Source organism: Balaenoptera musculus, chromosome 3 (genome assembly GCF_009873245.2).
Source record: "Balaenoptera musculus isolate JJ_BM4_2016_0621 chromosome 3, mBalMus1.pri.v3, whole genome shotgun sequence".
Lineage (NCBI taxonomy): Eukaryota > Metazoa > Chordata > Mammalia > Artiodactyla > Balaenopteridae > Balaenoptera > Balaenoptera musculus.
The window spans coordinates 81,623,030-81,649,073 of NC_045787.1; the positions used below are offsets into that span (position 1 = coordinate 81,623,030).

The 26,044-nt window shown below is 40.7% G+C and overlaps 1 protein-coding gene across 1 annotated transcript; it reads left to right on the forward strand.

Annotated features, from left to right (window-relative positions):
* The first annotated feature begins 21,233 nt into the window (after positions 1-21,233).
* On the forward strand, positions 21,234-24,195 carry LOC118893181 (Krueppel-like factor 4). Its single transcript, XM_036848452.1, has one exon. The coding sequence runs from the start codon at positions 21,831-21,833 to the stop codon at positions 23,286-23,288; it is 1,458 nt and encodes a 485-aa protein (XP_036704347.1). The 5' UTR covers positions 21,234-21,830; the 3' UTR covers positions 23,289-24,195.
* The last annotated feature ends 1,849 nt before the right edge of the window (positions 24,196-26,044 follow it).

Genomic DNA, 26,044 nt, shown 5'->3' on the forward strand with positions numbered 1-26,044 from the left:
GAATACTTCTATTCCCTGCAGAAGAAATAAAGAAATCCTGGTAATACTTTTTTTCCCCTCAAGACAGAAAAACATTCACCAGCAGTATATGTTTACCTGACGTTTTAAGAAAATGCAAAGAAAATCATAAACTCTAGTCCATATATAAATCCTAAGAACTTTAGACATAGAGAAATGAGTCATAAATCAATTCTTTGAAAACATAATATGATAATAAAATATCAGATAGAAAGTGAATTTTGTTATATTGGGACACACCTTTTGCTGAATCATTCTGGTACAAAGGTTCACCCTGCCCATAAGATACGCTAATCATAACACAAATTAAACATCAATTCTTTGAAAACATAATATGATAATAAAATATCAGATAGAAAGTGAATTTTGTTATATTGGAACACACCTTTTGTTGAATCATTCTGGTACAAAGGTTCACTCTGCCCATAAGATATGCTAATGAACTACTATCATTCAGGTTCCAATAAAAGTCTTGCTGTAGCAGATCTAAGTAAAGAATAACTTTGGCTGGGTTTGGATAACTTCAGCTGAAGTTCATTACCATTCAGTACTGGAAAATTAATTTGGACAAGAATCTCCTCTCATTGTACCCATTCTATCTAAAGCAATCCCATCTATTATTACTGCCTCAATCTTCACCTAAACTTGTGATTTTTAAATCTGTTTGCTAGCCTGTATCTTCCTCTTAAACTTTAGAAGTATGTACCCAATTGCATACTGGATATTTCCATGTATAGGGCCAATAATTTAAATGTATCAAATACAAAATGAAATACTTCATCTATACCTTCCCACTCAACTCTACCATCATTGTTTCCTTCTTGTTCCCTGTTCCAGTGAAGAGTGTCCTCCTCCATACAGAGGTCCACATCAGAAACCTGGACCTAGCCTGGCCTTATTCATAGCCTATCCAAGTAATAGCAAAGTCTTGATGATTTTATTTAGCACGTGTCTCTAAAACCTTTCTTTCCTCCCCGTTATTCCTATTAGTTATTTAGTCCAGATCCTATCCACTGCAATTCTGGCTTACTGCCACCATCTTGTAATTAATCTTCTAACCTCCACTTCTGCTCATCATCACTGCCACATACTGACTCACCAAAAGCAAAATCAGTATCAGGTTAGCCCCCCTTTGAATCTTTCAAAAGCCTTCACCACTGACCACACGATAAAATTAGAAAACCTTCCTAAGACTTATAAGCCCTTCACGGTCTAGTTCTCTGATTCTCTGATTAACTCTTCAGTCATCTCCACCACCATCCCCCGCCCACTCTCCCTTTCCTCCTACAGCTCCGCTCAGCCTATCATTTATTCTTCTTAAAAACATGATTTGATTTCGCTTACCTTTTTCCTCTAAGGATCTACACATGTCCTTTCCTTTATAAGAAATTGTCTTCCTCCTCTACTCTTTCCCTAGTTGGCTCTTATTCTTCCTTCTAATTTAGTTTAGTCATATCTTTCTCATTACTTTTTCCAAGAAGACTTCCCTGACTGGGTCAGAAACTAGTTTTGTCCTCACCCCAGCTCCTTAATTGTATGGTAAATGCCCATTTATTGCCTTTATTCCCCACTGTAGGAGAGCTCTGTGTAGGACAAGCATCTGCTTCCCTTAACTTTACCATCTCTGTCCCATGGGAGAGTATCCAGTAGATTTTTAACAGATATGGAATTAAGCATTTAATGTTCATATACTGGCATTACTTTCTCAGCAGTCCAAGGACTATTCTGTGATTGTACACAAAACTATAAGTGATTCTAGACCTCAGAGTATGGAATGAATGCCTTCATCCAAGCAGCTCAATAAATACTTAGGTTGACAGATTTAAATGGGAGCCCTGAGACTTCTAGAGCAGCCCTAGCCACAGAGCTGGGAAGGAAAGGGGAAGCTAGGAGCATATCTAAGTTAACATTTTATAGTTCATTCTGTAGTTCATTCACAGATGGCCTCTAATGGTACACCTCTGTGTGTTCCTACTTACTGTTCCTTCCACCCACAAAGTAATCATCTGCCTTTATGGCTGCCTCTCAAGGAAAAGTCCCATAAAGATTCACATATTCAGCTTTGAAAAGGACACATTGGTATTTTTCAAATGAAAATTATCCGTGGATTAAAACTCAGTTTAAAAATAAACACAACCAGGACTTCCCTGGTGGCGCAGTGGTTAAGAATCCTCCTGCCAATGCAGGGGACACAGGTTCGAGCCCCGGTCCGGGAAGATCCCACATGCCGCAGATCAACTAAGCCCGTGCTCCACAACTACTGAGCCTGCGCTCTAGAGCCTGTGAGCCACAACTGTTGAAGCCCGCGCACCTAGAATCTGTGCTCCACAACAAGAGAAGCCACGGCAATGAGAAGCTCACGTACCGCAACGAAGAGTAGCCCCCACTCGATGCAACTAGAGGAAGTCCGCGCGCAGCAACGAAGACCCAATGCAACCAAAAATAAATAAATAAATATAAAATAAAATAAACACAACCAGTTTGATTCCGTATTACCAAAATAGCTGCTAGTGCCCACCAAAAATATCTAGTTCCATCCATTTTGGTAAGGGCCCATTACCAATATCACAGTTAAATGCCTTCAGATAGTCCCCTCATGATTACAATTTTCACTGGGATCCCAGGCAATTATGGTAATAAATTTAACTGCCAAAGTTGACACATCCTCCTACCTGCCTCCACTCCTCTAAATTCTTCCCTAGCTACTCCTGGTATCATCTCAAGATAGAGACAGATGTACAGATGATGATAGAGAGATACACTGATGATAAATAGCAAAAGTGAAAAAAATGAAGGCAGAGAAACTGGTAAAAAGAAGACATTTCTAATGATGCAGATGACTTCAGAAAATACTTTTTAACTACTTCAAAATGTCACTGGGCCCTCCCCATTATGTTAATGGAAGCATGAGGTGCAACAAATGATTCTCAGTTATTTTATTCCTTTCCAGACAAATAATACTATTGTCTACACTCTGCTGAAAAATACCCAGAGTATATAGTGCATTAACATAAAAGATTTCTAAAATAATATTTACAGTTGAATAGAAGATTATGGGTTTAGATTTCTGGATTTCACGACTAAAATTTAAATACAATATTGTCAATCATGGTGAAATATTACATATTTTAAAAAAAACGACAGAAAAGAGACAAATGGAAACAGACATTTCCCTTTGGTGTCATTTTTAAGACCTTGCAGGGAGAACAACAGATTCTGGGCAGTAATATGCATTTCTCTTATGAAGACAACCTCCTGAATGGCTTTGTCTTTTAACTTACCATAGCAACTTCCCTGCCATCACTGACTAGGGCAACTCAGAATGCTAGCAGTAGGTGGGGTTCCCTGCCTGTCTGCATTTGTAGATGGTTTGTAGCTCTGTGTAATCTCACTTTCAGGACCCACAATGCTAACTCAAATTAGAGTCTTTTAGTGAATGACTTCTCTATACAAAGAAATTCTCATATATTATCACACTTAATCTTGAAATATTAGAATTACCACATTGAAACCTGGAAGATATTATTCCCATTTTACAGATACAGCTTAGACAGATTAAAGATGTTTCCCATCAAAACACATAATAAATGATGAGACACAGATTAAAACTTAGTTCATTCTGATCCCAAAGTCCAGTTTCCTTCTACAGGACAATCAGAGCTTCAGGAGCTTCTGGAAACCAGGAGGGGACTTAAAGGAGTTGAAGCAAGGAGTGCCACACTGGAGCTGGAACAGCCCAAGACCCTCTGTTTAGAAAGTATCCAGTAACAAAGTGTTTTAAGAGGACATTTTATTAAGGGTTGTCTGTTTTTATAAAGTACATAATTTTTCTCATTAAAGAAGTCTCTGCCATAATCTGCAGTGCTGGTATATGCTGTGGTCCTTCTGGGTATAAATTCTTACTTGAGGATATCACAGTGGACTATCTATAAACACAGGGCAGTAGTTGCCCTAGAACAACTTCTAGAAACGTCAAATGATTAAGGTTTTATATAAGTATTATCTGTTTTGGTTGTTTCATTGGGAATAAGGTCCAAAGAGTTCCTTCCTTAAGTTGCCATTCTAAAAAGCACAGTCCCCATCTCGTTTTTTAGCTCAAAGTTTTAATATATTCTTGTATAGAAAGATCAATTTTTCAGAATATTTTTTATTTTTATTTATTTATTATTTAATCTTTTTTAAAGACTGGGTGATTCCATTGCGCATCCCACACTGAGAAGAAGATGCCAAGGAAGGAGCACATGTGGGTGTCAGGAAGACACTGAGTTAGCAAAGACAACCGAGTGGTAGTCTCAGCACAGAACCAAGGAAGACTTGCTTCATTAGGCCTGTGGTATCAGTGGCGCCTTCACCACAAGGTTGACAAGAAGTGATGATAGTGTCTCATCCCTGATTTTAAAGAGGATGCTTCCAACACTTCCTGATAATCGAGACTACCTAGGGAGGCTCCATTCTCTTCTCCGTTTACTATGAGTTTGTGTTATGTTGAATTTTTTTTTTCTAACATCTGTATTGGAGTATAATTGCTTTACAATGGTGTGTTAGTTTCTGCTTTATAAAAAAGTGAATCAGTTATACATATACATATGTTCCCATATCTCTTCCCTCTTGCATCTCCCTCCCTCCCTCCCACCCTCCATATCCCACCCCTCCAGGCAGTCAAAAAGCACCGAGCTGATCTCCCTGTGCTATGCGGCTGCTTCCCACTAGCTATCTATTTTACATTTGGTAGTGTATCTATGTCCATGCCACTCTCTCACTTTGTCCCAGCTTACCCTTCCCTGTATCCTCAAAAGTCCATTCTCCAGTAGTTCTGTGTCTTTATTCCCGTCTTGCCCCTAGGTTCTTTGGAACTTTTTTTTTTTTTAATTCCATGTATGTGTGTTAGCATATGGTATTTGTTTTTCTCTTTCTGACTTACTTCACTCTGTATGACAGACTCTAGGTCCATCCACCTCACTACAAATAACTCAGTTTCGTTTCTTTTTATGGCTGAGTAATATTCCATTGTATATATGTGCCACATCTTCTTTAACCATTCATCTGTTGATGGACACGTAGGTTGCTTCCATGTCCTGGCTATTGTAAATAGAGCGGCAATGAACATTTTGGTACATGACTCTTTTAGATCTATGGTTCTCTCAGGGTATATGCCCAATAGTGGGATTACTGGGTCATAAGGGAGTACTATTTTTAGTTTTTTAAGTTCTATACTGTTCTCCATAGTGGCTGTATCAATTTACATTCCCACCAACAGTGGAAGAGGGTTCCCTTTTCTCCACACCCTCTCCAGCATTTACTGTTTGTAGATTTTTTGATAATGGCCAGACTGACCGGTGTGAGATGATACCGCATTGTATTTTTGATTTGCATTTGTCTAATGATTAATGATGTTGAGCATTCTTTCATGTGTCTGTTGGCAATCTGTATATCTTCTTTGGAGAAATGTCTATTTAGGTCTTCTGCCCACTTTTGGATTGGGTTGTTTGATTTTTGATATTGAGCTGCATGAGCTGCTTGTAAATTTTGGAGATTAATCCTTTGCCAGTTGCTTCATTTGCAAATATTTTCTCCCATTCTGAGGGTTGTGTTTTTGTCTTGTTTATGGTTTCCTTTGCTGTGCAAAAGGTTTTAAGTTTCATTAGGTCCCATTTGTTTATTTTTGTTTTTATTTCCAATTCTCTAGGAGGTGGGTCCAAAAGGATCTTGCTGTGATATATGTCATAGAGTGTTCTGCCTATGTTTTCCTCTAAGAGTTTGATAGTGTCTGGCCTTACATTTAGGTGTTTAATCCATTTTGAGTTTATATTTGTGTATGGTGTAAGGGAGTGTTCTAATTTTATTCTTTTACATGTAGCTGTCCAGTTTTCCCAGCACCACTTATTGAAGAGGCTGTCTTTTCTCCACTGTATATGCTTGCCTCCTTTATCAAAGATAAGGTGACCATATGTGTGTGGGTTTATCTCTGGGCTTTCTATCCTTTTCCATTGATCTATATTTCTGTTTTTGTGCCAGTACCATACTGTCTTGATTACTGTAGCTTTGTAGTATAGTCTGAAGTCCAGGAGCCTGATTCCTCCAGCTCCGCTTTTCTTTCTCAAGATTGCTTTGGCCCTTCGGGGTCTTTTGTGTTTCCATACAAATTGTGAAATTTTTTGTTCTAGTTCTGTGAAAAATGCCATTGGTAGTTTGATAGGGATTGCATTGAATCTGTAGATTGCTTTGGGTAGTATAGTCATTTTCACAATATTGATTCTTCCAATCCAAGAACATGGTATATCTCTCCATTTATTTGTATCATCTTTAATTTCTTTCATCAGTGTCTTATAATTTTCTGCATACAGGTCTTTCATCTCCTTAGGTAGGTTTATTCCTAGATATTTTATTCTTTTTGTTGCAATGGTAAATGGAAGTGTTTTCTTAATTTCACTTTCAGATTTTTCATCATTAGTGTATAGGAATACAAGAGATTTCTGTGCATTAATTTTGCATCCTGCTACTTTACCAAATTCATTGATTAGCTCTAGGAGTTTTCTGGTAGCATCTTTAGGATTCTCTATGCATAGTATCATGTCATCTGAAAACAGTGACAGCGTTACTTCTTCTTTTCCAATTTGGATTCCTTTTATTTATTTTTCTTCTTTGATTGCTGTGGCTAACACTTCCAAAACTATGTTGAATAATAGTGGTGAGAGTGGGGAACCTTGTCTTCTTCCTGATCATAGTGGAAATGGTTTCAGTTTTTCACCATTGAGGATGAGGTTGGCTGTGGGTTTGTCATATATGGCCTTTATTATGTTGAGGAAAGTTCCCTCTATGCCTATTTTCTGGAGGGTTTTTATCATAAATGGGTGTTGAATTTTGTTGAAAGCTTTCTCTGCATCTGTTGAGATGATCATATGGTTTTTCTCCTTCAATTTGTTATTATGGTGTATCACATTGATTGATTTGTGTACATTGAAGAATCCTTGCATTCCTGGGATAAATCCCACTTCATCATGGTGTATGATCCTTTTAATGTGCTCTTGGATTCTGTTTGCTAGTATTTTGTTAAGGATTTTTGCATCTATGTTCATCAGTGATATTGGCCTGTAGTTTTCTTTCTTTGTAACATCTTTGTCTGGTTTTGGTATCAGGGTGATGGTGGCCTCATAGAATGAGTTTGGGAGTGTTCCTCCCTCTGCTATATTTTGGAAGAGTTTGAGAAGGATAGGTGTTAGCTCTTCTCTAAATGTTTGATAGAATTCACCTGGGAAGCCATCTGGTCCTGGGCTTTTGTTTGTTGGAAGGTTTTTAATCACAGTTTCAATTTCAGTGCTTGTGATTGGTCTGTTCATATTTTCTATTTCGTCCTGGTTCAGTCTCGGAAGGTTGTGCATTTCTAAGAATTTGTCCATTTCTTCCAGGTTGTCCATTTTATTGGCATAGAGTTGCTTGTAGTAATCTCTCATGATCCTTTGTATTTCTGCAGTGTCAGTTGTTACTTCTCCTTTTTCATTTCTAATTCTATTGATGTGAGTCTTCTCCCTTTTTTTCTTGATGACTCTGCCTAATGGTTTATCAATTTTGTTTATCTTCTCAAAGAACCAGCTTTTGGTTTTATGGATCTTTGCTATCGTTGCCTTCATTTCTTTTTCATTTATTTCTGATCTGATCTTTATGATTTCTTTCCTTCTGCTAACTTTGGGGATTTTTTGTTCTTCCTTCTCCAATTGCTTTAGGTGTAACGTTTGGTTGTTTATTTGAGATGTTTCTTGTTTCTTAAGGTAGGATTGTATTGCTATAAACTTCCCTCTTAGAACTGTTTTTGCTGCATCCCATAGGTTTTGGGTCGTCGTGTTTTCACTGTCATTTGTTTCTAGGTATTTTTTGATTTCCACTTTGATTTCTGCATTGATTTCTTGGTTATTAAGTAGTGTGTTGTTTAGCCTCCATGTGTTTGTATTTCTTCCAGATTTTTTCCTGTAATTGATATCTAGTCTCATAGCGTTGTGGTCAGAAAAGATACTTGATATGATTTCAATTTTCTTAGATTTAGCAAGGCTTGATTTGTGACCCAAGGTATGATCTATCCTGGAGAATGTTCCATGAGCACTTGAGAAGAATGTGTATTCTGTTGTTTTTGGATGGAATGTCTTATAAATATCTATTAAGTCCATCTTGTTTAATGTATCATTTAAAGCTTGTGTTTCCTTATTTATTTTCATTTTGGATGATCTGTCCATTGGTGAAAGTGGGGTGTTAAAGTCCCCTACTATGATTGTGTTACTGACGATTTCCCCTTTTATGGCTGTTAGTATTTGCCTTATGTATTGAGGTGCTCCTATGTTGGGTGCATAAACGTTTACAATTGTTATATCTTCTTCTTGGATTGATCCCTCGATCATTATGTAGTGTCCTTCTTTGTCTCTTGTAATAGTCTTTGTTTTAAAGTTTATTTTATCTGATATGAGAATTGCTACTCCAGCTTTCTTTTGATTTCCATTTGCATGGAATATATTTTTCCATCCCCTCACTTCCAGTCTGTATGTGTCCCTAGTTCTGAAGTGGGTCTCTTGTAGACAGCATATATACGGGTCTTGTTTTTGTATCCATTCGGCCTGTCTATGTCTTTTGGTTGGAGCATTTAATCCATTTACATTTAAGGTAATTATTGATATGTATGTTCCTATTACCATTTTCTTAACTGTTTTGGGTTTGTTATTGTAGATCTTTTCTTTCTCTTGTGTTTCCTACCTAGAGAAGTTCCTTTAGCATTTGTTATAAAGCTGGTTTGATGGTGCTGAATTCTCTTAGGTTTTGCTTGTCTGTAAAGGTTTTAATTTCTCCATCAAATCTGAATGAGATCCTTGCTGGGTAGAGTAATCTTGGTGGTAGGTTTTTCTCCTTCATCACTTTAAATATGTCCTGCCACTCCCTTCTGGCTTGCAGAGTTTCTGCTGAAAGATCAGCTGTTAATGTTATGGGGATTCCCTTGTGTGTTATTTGTTGTTTTTCCCTTGCTGCTTTTAATATTTTTTCTTTGTATTTAATTTTTGATAGTTTGATTAATATGTGTCTTGGTGTTTTCTCCTTGGATTTATCCTGTATGGGACTCTCTGTGCTTCCTGGACTTGATTAACTATTTCCTTTCCCATATTAGGGAAGTTTTCAACTATAATCTCTTCACATATTTTCTCAGTCACTTTCTTTTTCTCTTCTTCTCCTGGGACCCCCTATAATTCGAATATTGGTGCATTTAATGTTGTCCCAGAGGTCTCTGAGACTGTCCTCAATTCTTTTCATTCTTTTTTCTTTATTCTGCTCTGCAGTAGTTATTTCCACTATTTTATCTTCCAGGTCACTCATCCGCTCTTCTTCCTCAGTTATTCTGCTATTGATCCCTTCTAGAGAATTGTGTTGTTCATCACTGTTTGTTTGCTTTTTAGTTCTTCTAGGTCCTTGTTAAACGTTTCTTGTATTTTCTCTATTTTATTTCCAAGATTTTGGATGATCTTTAGTATCATTATTCTGAATTCTTTTTCAGGTAGACTCCCTGTTTCCTCTTCATTCTTTAGGTCTGGTGGGTTTTTGCCTTGCTCCTTTGTCTGCTGTGTGTCTCTGTCTTCTCATTTTCCTTAACTTACTGTGTTTGTGGTCTCCTTTTTGCAGGCTGCAGGTTCGTAGTTCCCGTTGTTTTTGTGTCTGTCCCCGGTGGCTAAGGTTGGTTCATTGGGTTGTGTAGGCTTCCTGGTGGAGGGGACTAGTGCCTGTGTTCTGGTGGATGAGGCTGGATCTTGTCTTTCTGGTGAGCAGGTCCACGTCTGGTGGTGTGTTTTGGGGTGTCTGTGTACTTATTAGGATTTTAGGCAGCCTGTCTGCTAATGGATGGGTTTGTGTTCCTGTCTTGCTCATTGTTTGGCATAGGGTGTCCAGCACTGTAGCTTTCTGGTCGTTGAGTGGAGCTGGGTCTTGGTTTTGAGATGGAGATCTCTGGGAGATTTTCGCCATTTGCTATTACGTGGAGCTGGGAGGTCTCTTGTGGACCAGTGTCCTGATCTTGGCTCTCCCACCTCAGAGGTGCAGCCCTGATGCCTGGCTGGAGCAACAAGAGCCTGTCATCCACACAGCTCAGAATAAAAGGGAGGAAAAAAAGAAAGGAAGAAGAAGATAAAATAAAATAAAGTAAAATAAAATAAAGTTATTAAAATAAAAAATAATTATTAAAAGAATTTTTTTAAGTAATAAAAAAAAGAAAGAAAGAAGAGAGCAACCACACCAAAAAACAAATCCACAAATGATAACAAGTGCTAGAAGCTGTACTAAAGAAACAAACAAACAAACAAAACAGACAGACAGAACCCTAGGACAAATGGTAAAAGCAAAGCTATACAGACAAAATCACACACAGAAGCATACACATACACACTCACAAAAAGAGAAAAAGGGCAAAAATATATATATATTGTTGCTCCCAAAGTCCACCTCCTCAATTTGGGATGATTCGTTGTCTATTGAGGTATTCCACAGATGCAGGGTACATCAAGTTGATTGTGGAGATTTAATCCGCTGTTCCTGAGGCTGCTGGGAGAAATTTCCCTTTCTCTTCTTTGTTCGCACAGCTCCTGGGGTTCAGCTTTGGATTTGGCCCCGCCTCTGCGTGTAGGTCGCCTAAGGGCATTTGTTCTTCGCTCAGACAGGATGGGGTTAAAGGAGCAGCTGATTTGGGGGCTGTGGATCACTCAGGCCAGGGGGAGGGAGGGGTACGGAATCCAGAATATTTTTTAGATCATTTTATATTGAAGTACCATTTCCATGCAATAAGATGCACATATCTAAATGTTCAGGATAATAAATTTTGACAGTTGTATTATACCTGTGTAACCACCACACAAAATAAGATATAAATCACTCTTATCACCCTGGAAAGTTCCCTAATGCCCCCTGCCTTGAGGCAACCCATGGCCCCAGCTCCCACCCTCCATCTCCTCCAAAATAAACCACTTTCTTACATCTATCACCACAGGTTAGTATGGGGTTGGTTTCTTTTGCTCAGCATCATGTTTGTGAAATTCGTCCCAGTTGTTGCCTTCACAGTTATGTTTTAATGTTTGGCTTTTTGGATTTATTGGAGAGAAAATAAACTTCATGTTGTTACTCAGAGAACAATAAATAATTCTTTGGCAAGATCATAAATTATTCTTCTTTCTGAATGATCCAGAAACATCTATAGCTGACTAACTGGATACTTACAAAGCAAAGCAATTGCTTTGGAAGAAACAGCTTCAGCACAGAAGTAACAGGCCACTTAGCGGCATCAACAGTGCTTAATTCAGACTGAAGTTTAGAAAACATTCAGACTTCAGTAAATCCTTTAGTTTAGAATATTCAGCCAGGCTACGTAATTTTCTACTCTATATTATAACAAACCAGTGGTACTCAAATGCAATACGGAGCATTAGTTTACCTCTGCCATTGGAAAACAGTGATCTTCAGAAGCATTTCATTGTACCAATACAGACAAAATTTAAGTACCAATTTCTGTGATCTGTAGAAAGGTCTATCATTGGCTTCAGCCATCTACCCACAGTTCCCCCCATAACATATATATATATATATATATATATTTTTTTTTTTTTTTTAATACAAGGTGTTAAGAAGCCCAGAAAATGCCTTTCCCTTAAGTCAACCAAGCATACTTTAAGACCTTGACTACCATGGTAGCATTGGCACAAACAGCTGAAAATGCATTGGTATGATGATGTAAAATATGTCAAGAGTAACAGAGAGGATCATCCCCTTGATATATGTTGTCCTTTAGGTATAAAACTATCAAGTGCAAGTTGATATAAAGCCCAGTGGCTACAGTAAGGTATGCATACACTATTTCTCATTTTTTAAAGTAGCACAATATATTTTAAAGCAAGTGCACTGCTAAGAACTCAGAGTTCAGCTCAGATTTGAATCCTTTATTGAGGACCATGGTGGAATCATACCATATTTGGCTGCAAAGGACCTTAGTATTCTACGTGCCTCGTTGTACGGATGAATAAATCAAGTCCTCAAAGTCATGCTGCTGGTCAATTCGCAGAACCTACAATGAAGTGGCCTGATCCCTGGTCCTCTACTTTTGCTATAATATAATGCATATATATACTGCATAAAAAGTATAATATACTTTTTCCTCTGAAAATCCTTCTACAACTACTCATGTCTACAAAGTTTATTTTGATCCTTTTAAGATTGTAGTAACTGTTTCCTAGGCTTTTTTGAGTTAGAGAAGTGTAGGTAAACCCCTCCCAGAGAAAAACAAGACAACATTTCTTGTTGAGCCCAAATCAATAAAACTGGAATTTCCAGCTCCTTACCATTCTTTCCCAGCCCCCAACCAGTACTATTTCTGAGAATATAGCCTTAAGATGCAGGAAAGAAGAAAAAAGGCAGGGAGGGAGGGAGAATGGTGAGTTCAAATAACCATCACTAGAGATGGTAAACTGTTCAACTCTCCTCTGCTGTGTTATTCCCCTTCATTACAGAAATGGATTGAAACCAGTGCACTGAATGCCAACACTGACGCTACAGGCTTGCCAGCCAAGGTATATTTATTAGACTAAGGCTCCTGGTTTCACTGCTTTACTGCTGCCAAAGCTAAGATCATACTGCTGATTTAAAAGCATAAATACAGCTCCTTATGTACGTGTGCCAGGGCCTCTGGGATTCCAGATGATTCCAGAGAACGTGTACAGGACCCCTGTCCCAAACTGGGGACTCAATATCTTACTGGATTTTTTTTTTTTTTTTTTTTTGCCATCGTGGTAATAGTGACCACCTCACAAAGACTCACGTTTATTAATGTGATTTTCTGCCTCTATGTATTGTCAAGACCCTGACTTTTAACTAGAAACCCATGTTTTTAAGGAGCTCTGAGTTCACATCTCCTGAGTTCTATGAACTTCTCAGATTGACAGTAATGAATTGTTATCAACTAGGAACTCAAAGAAAAAATTCCACTTATACTACTTTCCAGCAGCATAACCAAGTCACCTACTTTGCCAATGAAAAACTCAACTTCAATAAATTACTATAGCTCATGTGCAGATTCTCACCAAAACTATGGCTTATAAACCTAACAGTTTTTCAACCCTCTCTAGGGCAAGATACTAATTCAGTCTCTTCTAAATAAAGCAGATATTTGTTGAGTATTGTCTCTAAGGCCAGAGCTAAAACCAGGAATTACCACAGGAAGTCACAAGCCAGAGAGGCAAACCAAGTCTGTTGAAACAATCTAAGGATACAGATCTGTCCCATCAGCCATAAATGATTTCAGAAAGTGATCTTCAAATAAGAAAAGAATCACACCAAATTAAAGGCTGTGAGGATAAAATCTTACAATACTGGAAGAGAAAGACAAATAATGTTAACAAGAAGAGCACAAACCAATATAGAAATAAATACCATTCAGGCATTCAATACAATCAAAATGAAATTTTTTAAGTCAATAAGAAATCAAATTTTGTTGGATAGTATTTTCTAGAATAGGTTTAGCCAGCCATTGCAAATTCCATTTTAAGGAAGAAGAGAGACACATTTCTTGAATGCTTACTTTATATTAGGCCATTATTGTTGTGCTGCTCTTTTGCACTCAAATAACTTTTAGTATTTGTCTAACCAAAATATTGCCTTCACATGGATCCATCTGACTTGACAGCATAATCCTTCTCACTGTAAAAATCAAGTTGGAACTTGATTTCACCACTTATGTGGAAATTGGTTTCTTAATGGAAAAACGCATCAAAATTGTGTCAATATAATTTCTGTGCAAAGTCATTTAACATGGCAAGATTCAGCACCAACTGTTCACTTTGCAGAATTCCTCTGCAAATTGTTTGTTGGGACATCAAGCATTCTGTTTTTACTTTTTATTTATTTGGTTGGTTGATTTTCATTTTTGTTTTATTTTACTAGCTATTATCCTATTAGTATATTTTAGAAACCTGGCTATTTAATGTAAGCAACTACTAGCAAAAGTAAGCCCTTGGTAATGGAAAATGAATGCCATAATTTATTTTTAATATTTCTTGTTTGAAAATAACAGTTTATACTTCTAACATAAAGGAGCATGTTACCTCTAGCAAAGCCGAAGGTGTGGCAACCAAGCACCAAGGTCATTGGCAATTCCAAAGAATTCCCAGGGGAAACATCTTGTAGAGTCTTTTTCTTTTGTAATTTTTGCTTATTCTACATTTCCATATTTTTAGGTACTTAACAGCTTGCACAGAAGATCAAAAGCACCCCCAGCTTGAATTTTATATTTTCCTGATTGCATATCAAGTTAGGCATGCGTATGCCCTACTATCTAAAATGTCTTTTAAAAATAATGAATACAAAAGAATCTTATTATCGGCTACGAATCCGAGTATTATTAAACAATTGTGTATCAAGGGAAATTTTTGCAAAAACAATAAACACTCTAAAGGTATGACAAAGGAGGCCAGGATTAACGGAGATTCAGTGGCCTAGACTTATTTCTGGGAAATCTTAAATTCTTCATTTTTACATGCCATGAGATAGCTCATTCTAACAACCTAACAAGGTGTTTGAAAGCCTTCATTCTATGCCTTCTTATCCCAATATTGTTTTTCACATCTAAAAATTGTTTATATTCAATAACAACAAAAAATTCTGCTTATTTACTTTAATAGAGGACAAAAATAGTTCCCCATCTTAAAGGAAGATGGCTTCATGTGGAGTTACATGCAGTCATGCTCTAGAAAATGTTTACAACCAGCTCTTCAAGGGGAAGGAGGGAGCCCTGATTTGTATTATTTGCCAATTTCCATGGAATGAATATTCCCACCATGGCTAACTGGCTCACTAACATGACTGCCCTGAATGAGAAGTTAGGAAGAGATAAGCAGTATCACACTATTACATGGTATTTTCACCATACAAATATAATAGGTGTAAATAACTTCAAAGAGCACAGATAATAAAATGGAGCAAAATGATTGATGTGGTTTAAGTATTTATTAACGTTGTTCTTATGTTTCAGTTTATATCATTTAATTTTTAATAATGGTCCTAACTGGCTCACAAAATTCCTGGAAATTTAACAATTGGCTCTAGTGAACAAGTTAGTGCCAACTCCAGCACACTACTTATGACATGGTTGGTGAAAAAAAAAATGGATCTTTTAATCCATAGTAAGAAAGAGTGAAGATGCTGGATTATTAGGACAGGGGCTCAAGAGAAGAAATTTGCCCAAGCATATTTGTGGGATCCAGGCAAACACAGTAACTGTTAAAGACTGGAAAACTGGAAACTTAAGGAAAGAATAGTAATGACTATGACTAAAGCTACATTTCCCAAAATATGTATGATGAGATATTCCATTAAATAAGGATTCCACAACTAGATATCAGCTTTGGTTTCTGTTGCCGGCAGGTTAGACATTCAGTGGCAGGAGTACTTAGATCAGCCTTGGTGAGTAAGATCCCACAGTGCCAGGTCCATAAAGAATCTCCATTTTGTAACCACGACCACTACAATCTACAATCATATGCCTATGACACCAGGAGTGGGATGGCCAATGACAGGTGCTGGTTGATGTAAGCCAGCTGAGTTAGTTAGTCTACTTGGTTATAATGCCTCTGCTGAGTTAACTCTGGTGGGCATTATCATGATGCAAAGATCTTTACACCTCATGCTCACTTGGTTACATCTATGAACATGCCTCTACCCCAGATATTCTCATTCTTGATCTTTAAATCTTTTTCCTTGACTAACTGAAGTAGTCATTTGCCACTGGCATTAGTCCATGTGTTTTCTTACCCTGAGACACTCTCTACACAAAGTGCGTGGCCAGGCACATCCTTAAAGCTCTGCCCATTTGGAGGATTTTGCATCTTTATTTCCACTCTCCACCAAAGTCACCACTAAGTGGGGCATTAGTGCAACTACCTTCGATTTTTATTTACATTCATATATTCAGCCAACCAGTCATAAGCAAAGCTTGGCTATATCCTCTTCCATCAGCTAGTCTTAAGAGATTTCCCAAATGGCCCTTAAGGGTAACTTGAGGGAGAATCAGTGTCTGAGACACTGGGGAAGCAAAGTGACCAAAAGCCTAAAACTTTAGAATTAGCAACCATACAGGACAAATGAAAGCTACAACTTGAATTACATAGTAGCAGATTAGGTTCATGAGCTGAGTAGAGTCAGGACTCAGATTAAACAGATAAATTTCCAAAGAGGATAAACTGGCTAACTGGGAGTTCCAGAGGGATGACTGACTTCAGACATGGCTGGATCCAGGCATTCAAACAATGTGGTTAGCAGTGTTTCTTGCTCCATCTGTCAAGAAACACTTTTTCTCTCCACATTATCTTCATTTTTTAAGTGTGTTCTTTCCTTTTGGTGACAAAGACAACTACCACCATATGGCCTTCTGTTGCCAGAAAATTAGCTCCAGAAAAGTTTCCAAAAGTGATTCTGATTCACCTGGTTTAGGTCATGAGCCCATCCTTAAATCAATCTTTCTAGATAAAGAATGTGAGGTATTCTTACTGCTAGATCTAAAAGTGTCACTCACTGTAGTAGGGTACTTGAGTTCTGAGTAGAAGCCAGCTGTAATCAAAGCAGAAAAAAAAGGAGTTTGCCATGAAAAACAGTGTTCTATTATTCAGAGAAGAGAAAGCATGGTGGGCAGGTAAAAATGCAACAGCAAAGTTTGATTTTATATATATATATATATGTATATATACACACACACTTATATTTACACACAAACTTATATTTAGAAAATCTCTGCCTCACCACCTTCAGTCTGTTTCTGTCACACCGTCAGGCTCTGCTTAGTGACTTAAGGGTCACAAAAGGACGCACACCTTCTCCTAAGTCTCTCATATTTCTTCACTGAAGATAAGAAGTTCACCTGGTAGCCATACTTTTCTTTTAAGAGTATACCAGTAACATTTTTCTTCTCCAGATAAATTGTAATTTGAATTTGTTTTCTACCTTACCCATTATCAGTGCCCCCCTCCCCCTTTTTTTGCTCTCTGTACAAGTATCCTATATCTTATACAGAAATAAACTTAGAATGATTATTGGATGTAACTGCAATCTTTATATGAGTCACTCGATTGCCAATCTGTTTTCTCTACTAGTTTCTAGACAACTTCAAACACATAGACGAGGGAGGAGCTCCAAGATGGCAGAAGAGTAAGACGCGGAGATCACCTTCCTCCCCACAAATACATCAGAAATACATCTACATGTGGAACAACTCCTACAGAACACCTACTGAACGCTGCCAGAAGACCTCAGACCTTCCAAAAGGCAAGAAACTCCCCACGCACCTGGGTAGGGCAAAAGAAAAAAGAAAAAAACAGACAAAAGAATAGGGATGGGACCTGCACCAGTGGGAGGGAGCTGTGAAGGAGGAAAGGTTTCCACACACTAGGAAGCCCCTTCGTGGGCAGAGACTGCGGGTGGCGGAGGGGGGACGCTTCAGAGCCACGGAGGAGAGCGCAGCCACAGGGGTGCGGAGGGCAAAGCGGAGAGATTCCCGCACGGAGGATCGGCGCCGAGCAGCACTCACCAGCCCGAGAGGCTTGTCTGCTCACCCACAGGGGCGGGCGGGGGCTGGGAGCTGAGGCTCGGGCTTCGGAGGTTGGATCCCAGGGAGAGGACTGGGGTTGGCGGCATGATCACAGCCTGAAGGGGGCTAGTGCGCCACAGCTAGCCGGGAGGGAGTCCGGTAAAAAGGCTGGAGCTGCCGAAGAGGCAAGAGACTTTTTCTTGCCTCTTTGTTTCCTGGTGTGCGAGGAGAGGGGATTCAGAGCGCCGCTTACAGGAGCTCCAGAGATGGGCGCGAGCCGCGGCTATCAGCACGGACCCCAGGGACAGGCATGAGACGCTAAGGCTGCTGCTGCCGCCACCAAGAAGCCTGTGTGCGAGCACAGGTCACTCTCCACACCGCCCCTCCCGGGAGCCTGTGCAGCCCGCCACGGCCAGGCTCCTGTGATCCAGGGACAACTTCCCCAGGAGAACACACGGCGCGCCTCAGGCTGCTGCAACGTTCTGCCGGCCTCTGCCGCCGCAGGCTCGCCCCGCATCCGTACCCCTCCCTCCCCCAACCCTGAGTGAGCCAGAGCCCCCGAAGCAGCTGCTCCTGTAACCCAGTCCTGTCTGAGCGAAGAACAGACGCCCTCAGGCAAGCTACACACAGAGGCGGGCCCAAATCCAAAGCTGAACCCCAGGAGCTGTGCGAACAAAGAAGAAAAAGGGAAATTTCTCCCAGCAGCCTCAGGAGCAGCGGATTAAATCTCCACAATCAACTTGATGTACCCTGCACCTCTGGAATACCTGAATAGATAATGAATCATCCCAAATTGAGGAGGTGGGCTTTGGGAGCAGCGATATACTTTTTTCCCTTTTTCTCTTTTTGTGAGTGTGTATGTGTATGCGTCTGTGTGTGATTTTGTCTGTATAGCTTTGCTTTTACCATTTGTCCTAAGGTTCTGTCTGTCCTTTTTTTTTTTTAGTATAGTTTTTAGCACTTGTTATCATTGGTTGATTTGTTTTTTGGTTTGGTTGCTATCTTCTTTTTTTATTACTTAAAAAAAATTTTTAATAATTTTTATTTTAATAACTTATTTTATTTTACTTTATGTTATTTTATCTTCTTCTTTCTTTCTTTCCTTTTTTTTTCTCCCTTTATTCTGAGCCGCGTGGATGACAGGCTCTTGTTGCTCCAGACAGGCATCAAGGCTGCGCCTCTGAGGTGGGAGAGCCAAGTTGAGGACACTGGTCCACAAGAGACCTCCCAGCTCCACATAATATCAAATGGCGAAAATCTCCCAGAGATCTCCATCTCAACACCAAGACCCAGCTCCACTCAACGACCAGAAAGCTACAATGCTGGACACCCTATGCGAAACAACTAGCAAGACAGGAACACAAACCCATCCATTAACAGAGAGGCTGCCTAAAATCCTAATAAGTACACAGACACCCCAAAACACACCACCAGACGTGGACCTGCTCACCAGAAAGACAAGATCCAGCCTCATCCACCAGAACACAGGCACTAGTCCCCTCCACCAGGAAGCCTACACAACCCAATGAACCAACCTTAGCCACCGGGGACAGACACAAAAACAACGGGAACTATGAACCTGCAGCCTGCAAAAAGGAGACCATAAACACAATAAATTAAGCAAAATTAAAAGACAGAGAAACATACAGCAGAGGAAGGAGCAAAGCAAAAACCAACCAGACCTAACAAATGAACAGGAAAAAGGTAGTCTACCTGAAAAAGAATTCAGAATAATGACACTAAAGATGATCCAAAATCTTGGAAATAGAATGGAGAAAACACAACAAACATTTAACAAGGACCTAGAAGAACTAAAGAGCAAACAAACAATGATGAACAACACAATAAATGAAATTAAAAGTTCTCTAGAAAGGATCAATAGCAGAATACCATAGGCAAAAGAACAGATAAGTAACCTGGAAGACAAAAGAGTGGAAATAACTGCTGCAGAACAGAAAAAAGAAAAAAGAATGCAAAGAATACAGGACAGTCTCAGAGACCTCTGGAACAACACTAAACACACCAACATTCGAATTATAGGGGTCCCAGAAGAAGAAGAGAAAAAGAAAGGGACTGAGAAAATATGTGAAGAGATTATAGTTGAAAACTTCCCTAATATGGGAAAGGAAATAGTTAATCAAGTCCAGAAAGCACAGAGAGTCCCATACAGGATAAATCCAAGGAGAAACACGCCAGGACACATATTAATCAAACTATCAAAAATTAAATACAAAGAAAAAATATTAAAAGCATCAAGGGAAAAACAACAAATAACACACAAGGGACTCCCCATAAGGTTAACAGCTGATCTTTCAGCAGAAACTCTGCAAACCAGAAGGGAGTGGCAGGACATATTTAAAGTGGTGAAGGAGAAAAACCTACCACCAAGATTACTCTACCCAGCAAGGATCTCATTCAGATTTGATGGAGAAATTAAAACCTTTACAGACAAGCAAAAGCTAAGAGAATTCAGCACCACCAAACCAGCTTTACAACAAATGGCAAAGGAACTTCTCTAGGCAGGAAACACAAGAGAAGGAAAATATCTACAATAACAAACCCAAAACAATTAAGAAAATGGTAATAGGAACATACATATTGATAATTACCTTAAATGTAAATGGATTAAATGCTCCAACCAAAAGACATCGACTGGCTGAATGGATACAAAAACAAGACCCGTATATATGCTGTCTACAAGAGACCAACTTCAGAACTAGGGACACATACAGACTGAAAGTGAGAGGATGGAAAATGATATTCCATGCAAGTGGAAATCAAAAGAAAGCTGGAGCAGCAATTCTCATATCAGGTAAAATAGGCTTTAAAACAAAGACTATTACAAGAGACGAAGAAGGACACTACATAATGATTAAGGGATCAATCCAAGAAGAAGATATAACAACTGTAAATATTTATGCACCCAACATAGGAGCACCTCAATACATAAGGCAAATACTAACAGCCATAAGAGGGCAATCAACAGTAACACAAGCATAGTAGGGGACTTTAACACCCCACTTTCACCAATGGACAGATCATCCAAAATGAAAATAAATAAGGAAACACAAGCTTTAAATGATACATTAAACAAGATGGACTTAATTGATATTTATACGACATTCCATCCAAAAACAACACAATACACATTCTTCTCAAGTGCTCATGGAACATTCTCCAGGATAGATCATATCTTGGGTCACAAATCAAGCCTTAGTAAATTTAAGAAAACTGAAATCGTATCAAGTATCTTTTCCAAAAAAAAGCTATGAGACTAGATATCAATTATAGGAAAAAATCTGTAAAAAATACAAACACATGGAGGCTAAACAATACACTACTTAATAACCAAGAAATCACTGAAGAAATCAAAGTGGAAATCAAAAAATACCTAGAAACAAATGATAATGAAAACACAACGACCCAAAACCTATGGGATGAAGCAAAAGCAGTTCTAAGAGGAAAGTTTATAGCAATACAATCCTACCTTAAGAAACAAGAAACATCTCAAATAAACAACCTAATGCTACACCTAAAGCAATTAGAGAAAGAAGAACCAAAAAAACCCAAAGTTAGCAGAAGGAAAGGAATCATAAAGATCAGATCAGAAATAAATGAAAGAGAGAGTTCCCCGGCCCGAGAGAACGAGCGCGGCTGCGGGCGCGCGGGGAGCAGAGGCGGTGGCGGGCGGCGGCGGCACCGGGAGCCGCCAAGTGCCCCTCCCCGCCCCTCCGGCCCCCCACCCAGCCACCCGCCCGCGGCCAGCGCCCATGGCCGCGAGCGGCCCGCGCAGCCCCCCGGACTCCGCGCCCCGCGCCGCCGCCCAGTCCGCAGATCCGCGCCACCGCGGCCAGTCTCACCTGGCGGCGCCGCCCGCCAGCCACCCCGGCCACAGCCCCAGCGCCCACGGCGATAGCCGCGGCGACCGCGACAGCGGTGGCGGACACTGCTGAGTCGAAGAGAGCGCAAGCCGGCCACCGGACCTACTTTTACTCGCCTTGCTGATTGTCTGTTTTTATGAGTTTACAACTTTTCTAAGAACTTTTGTATACAAAGGAACTTTTTTTTTAACACATCTCCCTTTTATATTTAATCCAAAGAAGAAGGATCTCGGGCAATTTGGGGTTTTTGGTTTTGGCTTTGTTTCTAAGTCTTTTTTCCCCTCTTCGTTGGCTTTGGGGTTCGGGTACCCCACTGCTTCGGACTCCCGAGGATCTTCTGGGGCCCCACATTAATGAGGCAGCCACCTGGCGAGTCTGACATGGCTGTCAGCGACGCACTGCTCCCGTCCTTCTCCACGTTCGCGTCCGGCCCGGCGGGAAGGGAGAAGACACTGCGTCCAGCAGGTGCCCCGAATAACCGCTGGCGGGAGGAGCTCTCCCACATGAAGCGACTTCCCCCGGTGCTTCCTGGCCGCCCCTACGACCTGGCGGCGGCGACCGTGGCCACCGACCTGGAGAGTGGCGGAGTCGGCGCGGCTTGCGGCAGCAGCAACCCGGCTCTCTTACCCCGGAGGGAGACGGAGGAGTTCAATGATCTCCTGGACCTGGACTTTATCCTCTCCAACTCGCTGTCCCATCAGGAGTCAGTGGCCGCCACCGTGTCCTCGTCGGCATCAGCCTCGTCCTCGTCCTCCCCGTCGAGCAGCGGTCCTGCCAGTGCGCCCTCCACCTGCAGTTTCAGCTATCCAATCCGGGCCGGGGGCGACCCGGGCGTGGCGCCAGGCAGCACGGGCGGCGGCCTCCTCTACGGCCGGGAGTCTGCACCCCCTCCGACAGCTCCCTTCAACCTGGCGGACGTCAACGACGTGAGCCCCTCCGGCGGCTTCGTGGCCGAGCTCCTGCGGCCCGAATTGGACCCAGTGTACATTCCGCCGCAGCAGCCGCAGCCGCCAGGTGGCGGGCTGATGGGCAAGTTTGTGTTGAAGGCGTCGCTGAGTGCCCCTGGCAGCGAGTACGGCAGCCCGTCGGTCATCAGTGTTAGCAAAGGCAGCCCGGACGGCAGCCACCCGGTGGTGGTGGCGCCCTACAGCGGCGGGCCGCCGCGCATGTGCCCCAAGATCAAGCAAGAGGCTGTCTCTTCGTGTACCGTCGGTCGGTCCCTAGATGCCCACTTAGGCACTGGACCCCCTCTCAGCAATGGCCACCGGCCGCCTGCGCATGACTTTCCCTTGGGGCGGCAGCTCCCCAGCAGGACTACCCCGACCCTGGGTGCCGAGGAACTGCTGAGCAGCAGGGACTGTCATCCTGCCCTGCCGCTACCCCCGGGCTTCCATCCCCACCCGGGGCCCAACTACCCTCCCTTCCTGCCCGACCAGTTGCAGCCGCAGGTCCCACCGCTCCATTACCAAGAGCTCATGCCACCCGGTTCCTGCATGCCGGAGGAGCCCAAGCCAAAGAGGGGGAGAAGGTCGTGGCCCCGGAAAAGGACGGCCACTCACACTTGTGATTACGCAGGCTGCGGCAAAACTTACATGAAGAGTTCTCATCTCAAGGCACACCTGCGAACCCACACAGGTGAGAAACCTTACCACTGTGACTGGGACGGCTGTGGGTGGAAGTTCGCCCGCTCAGATGAACTCACCAGGCACTACCGCAAACACACCGGGCACCGCCCCTTCCAGTGCCAGAAGTGCGACCGGGCATTTTCGAGGTCGGACCACCTCGCCTTACACATGAAGAGGCACTTTTAAATCCCCAAACAGTGGATATGACCCACACTGCCAGACGAGCATTCAGTATTTTTTACCTTTCACACTGTCTTCCCGGTGAGGGGAAGAACGCAGCTGGAAAGCACTACAATCATGGTCAAGTTCCCAACAAGTCAACTTATGAATGGATAATCAGGAGACCTGAGGAAACCAAATGACAAAGAACAGACGGGGTCTGTGACTGGATCTTCTATCATTCCAATTCTAAATCCAACTTGAATATATATTCCTGGACTTACAAAACGCCAAGGGGGTGACTGGAAGTTGTGGATATCAGGGTATAAATTAGATCCGTGAGTTGGGGGGAGGGGAAGACCAGAATCCCTTGAATTGTTTCGATGCAATATAAGCATAAAGATCACCTTGTATTCTCTTTGCCTTCTAAAAGCCATTATTACGATCTTAGAAGAAGAGGAAGAAATTCAGGTACAGAAAATGTGTTTTAATAGCCTAAACGATGGTGCTTGGTGAGTCTTGGTTCTAAAGGTACCAAATGAGGCCAAAGTTCTCAAACTGCTGCATACTTTGACAAGGAAAACCTATTTTTGTCTTCCGATCTACATTTATGACCTAAGTCAGGTAAATACACCTGGTTTACTTTAACCTTTTTATGCAGACAGTCTGTTATGCACTGTGGTTTCAGATGTGCAATAATTTGTACAATGGTTTATTCCCAAGTATGCCTTAAGCAGAACAAATGTTTTTTTCTATATAGTTCCTTGCCTTAATAAATATGTAATATAAATTTAAGCAAACTTCTATTTTGTATATTTGTAAACTACAAAGTAAAAAAATGAACATTTTGTGGAGTTTGTATTTTGCATACTCAAGGTGAGAATTAAGTTTTAAATAAACCTATAATATTTTATCTGAAAAAAAAAAAAAAAAAGAAAAAGAAATGAAGGCAATGATAACAAAGATCCATAAAACTAAAAACTGGTTCTTTGAGAAGATAAACAAAATTGATAAACCATTAGGCAGAGTCATCAAGGAAAAAAGGGAGAAGACTCAGATCAATAGAATTAGAAATGAAAAAGGAGAAGTAACAACTGACACTGCAGAAATAAAAAGGATTAAGAGAGATTACTACACGCAACTCTATGCCAACAAGATGGACAACCTGGAAGAAATGGAGAAACTCACAGAAATGCACAACCTTCCGAGACTGGACCAGGAAGAAATAGAAAATATGAACAGACCAATCACAAGCACTGAAATTGAACTGTGATTAAAAATCTTCCAACAAACAAAAGCCCAGGACCAGAGGGCTTCACAGGCGAATTCTATCAAACATTTAGAGAAGAGCTAACACCTATCCTTCTCAAACTCTTCCAAAATATAGCAGAGGGAGAAACACACCCAAATTCATTCTACAAGGCCACCATCACCCTGATACCAAAGCCAGACAAAGATGTCACAAAGAAAGAAAACTACAGGCCAATATCACTGATTAACATAGATGCAAAATCCTCAACAAAATACTAGCAAACAGAATCCAACAGCACATTAAAAGGATCATACACCGGGCGTCCCTGGTGGCGCAGTGGTTGAGAATCTGCCTGCCAATGCAGGGGACACGGGTTCGAGCCCTGGTCTGGGAAGATCCCACATGCCGCGGAGCAACTAGGCCCGTGAGCCACAATTACTGAGCCTGCGCGTCTGGAGCCTGTGCTCCGCAACAAGAGAGGCCGCGATAATGAGAGGCCCGCACACCACGATGAAGAGTGGCCCCCACTTGCTGCAACTAGAGAAAGCCCTCGCACAGAAACGAAGACCCAACACAGCCATAAATGGATAAATAAATAAATAAATAAAATTTTAAAATAATAATAAATAAATAAAGCAAATAATTAAATTAAAAAAAAACTCTATTAAAAGGATCATACACCATGATCAAGTGGGGTTTATCCCAGGAATGCAAGGATTCTCCAATATACGCAAATCAATCAATGTGATACACCATATTAACAAATTGAAGGCTAAAAACCATATGATCATCTCAATAGATGCAGAGAAAGCTTTCGACAAAATTCAACACCATTTATGATAAAAACCCTCCAGAAAGTAGGCAGAGAGGGAACTTTCCTCAACATAATAAAGGCCATATATGACAAACCCACAGCCAACATCGTCCTCAATGGTGAAAAACTGAAGGCATTTCCACTAAGATCAGGAACAAGACCAGGCTGCCCACTCTCACCACTATTATTCAACATTGTTCTGGAAGTTTTAGCCACAGCAATCAAAGAAGAAAAATAAATAAAAGGAATCCAAATCAGAAAAGAAGAAGTAAAGCTGTCACTGCTTGCAGATCACATGATACTACACATAGAGAATCCTAAAGATGCTACCAGAAAACTACTAGAGCTAATCAATGAAACTGGTAAAGTAGCAGGTTACAAAATTAATGCACAGAAATCTCTTGTTTTCCTATACACTAATGATGAAAAATCTGAAAGTGAAATTAAGAAAACACTCCCATTTACCATTGCAACAAAAAGAATAAAATATCTAGGAATAAACCTACCTAAGGAGACAAAAGATCTGTATGCATAAAATTATAAGACACTGGTGAAAGAAATTAAAGATGATACAAATAGATGGAGAGAGATACTATGTTCTTGGATCAGAAGAATCAACATTGTGAAAATGACTATACTACCCAAAGCAATCTACAGATTCAATGCAATCCCTATCAAACTACCAATGGCATTTTTCACAGAACTAGAACAAAAAAT

Coding starts and splice junctions, on each gene's coding strand:
- LOC118893181 (XM_036848452.1), top strand. CDS start 21,831: ATGAGGCAGCCACCTGGCGAGTCTGACATGGCTGTCAGCGACGCACTG.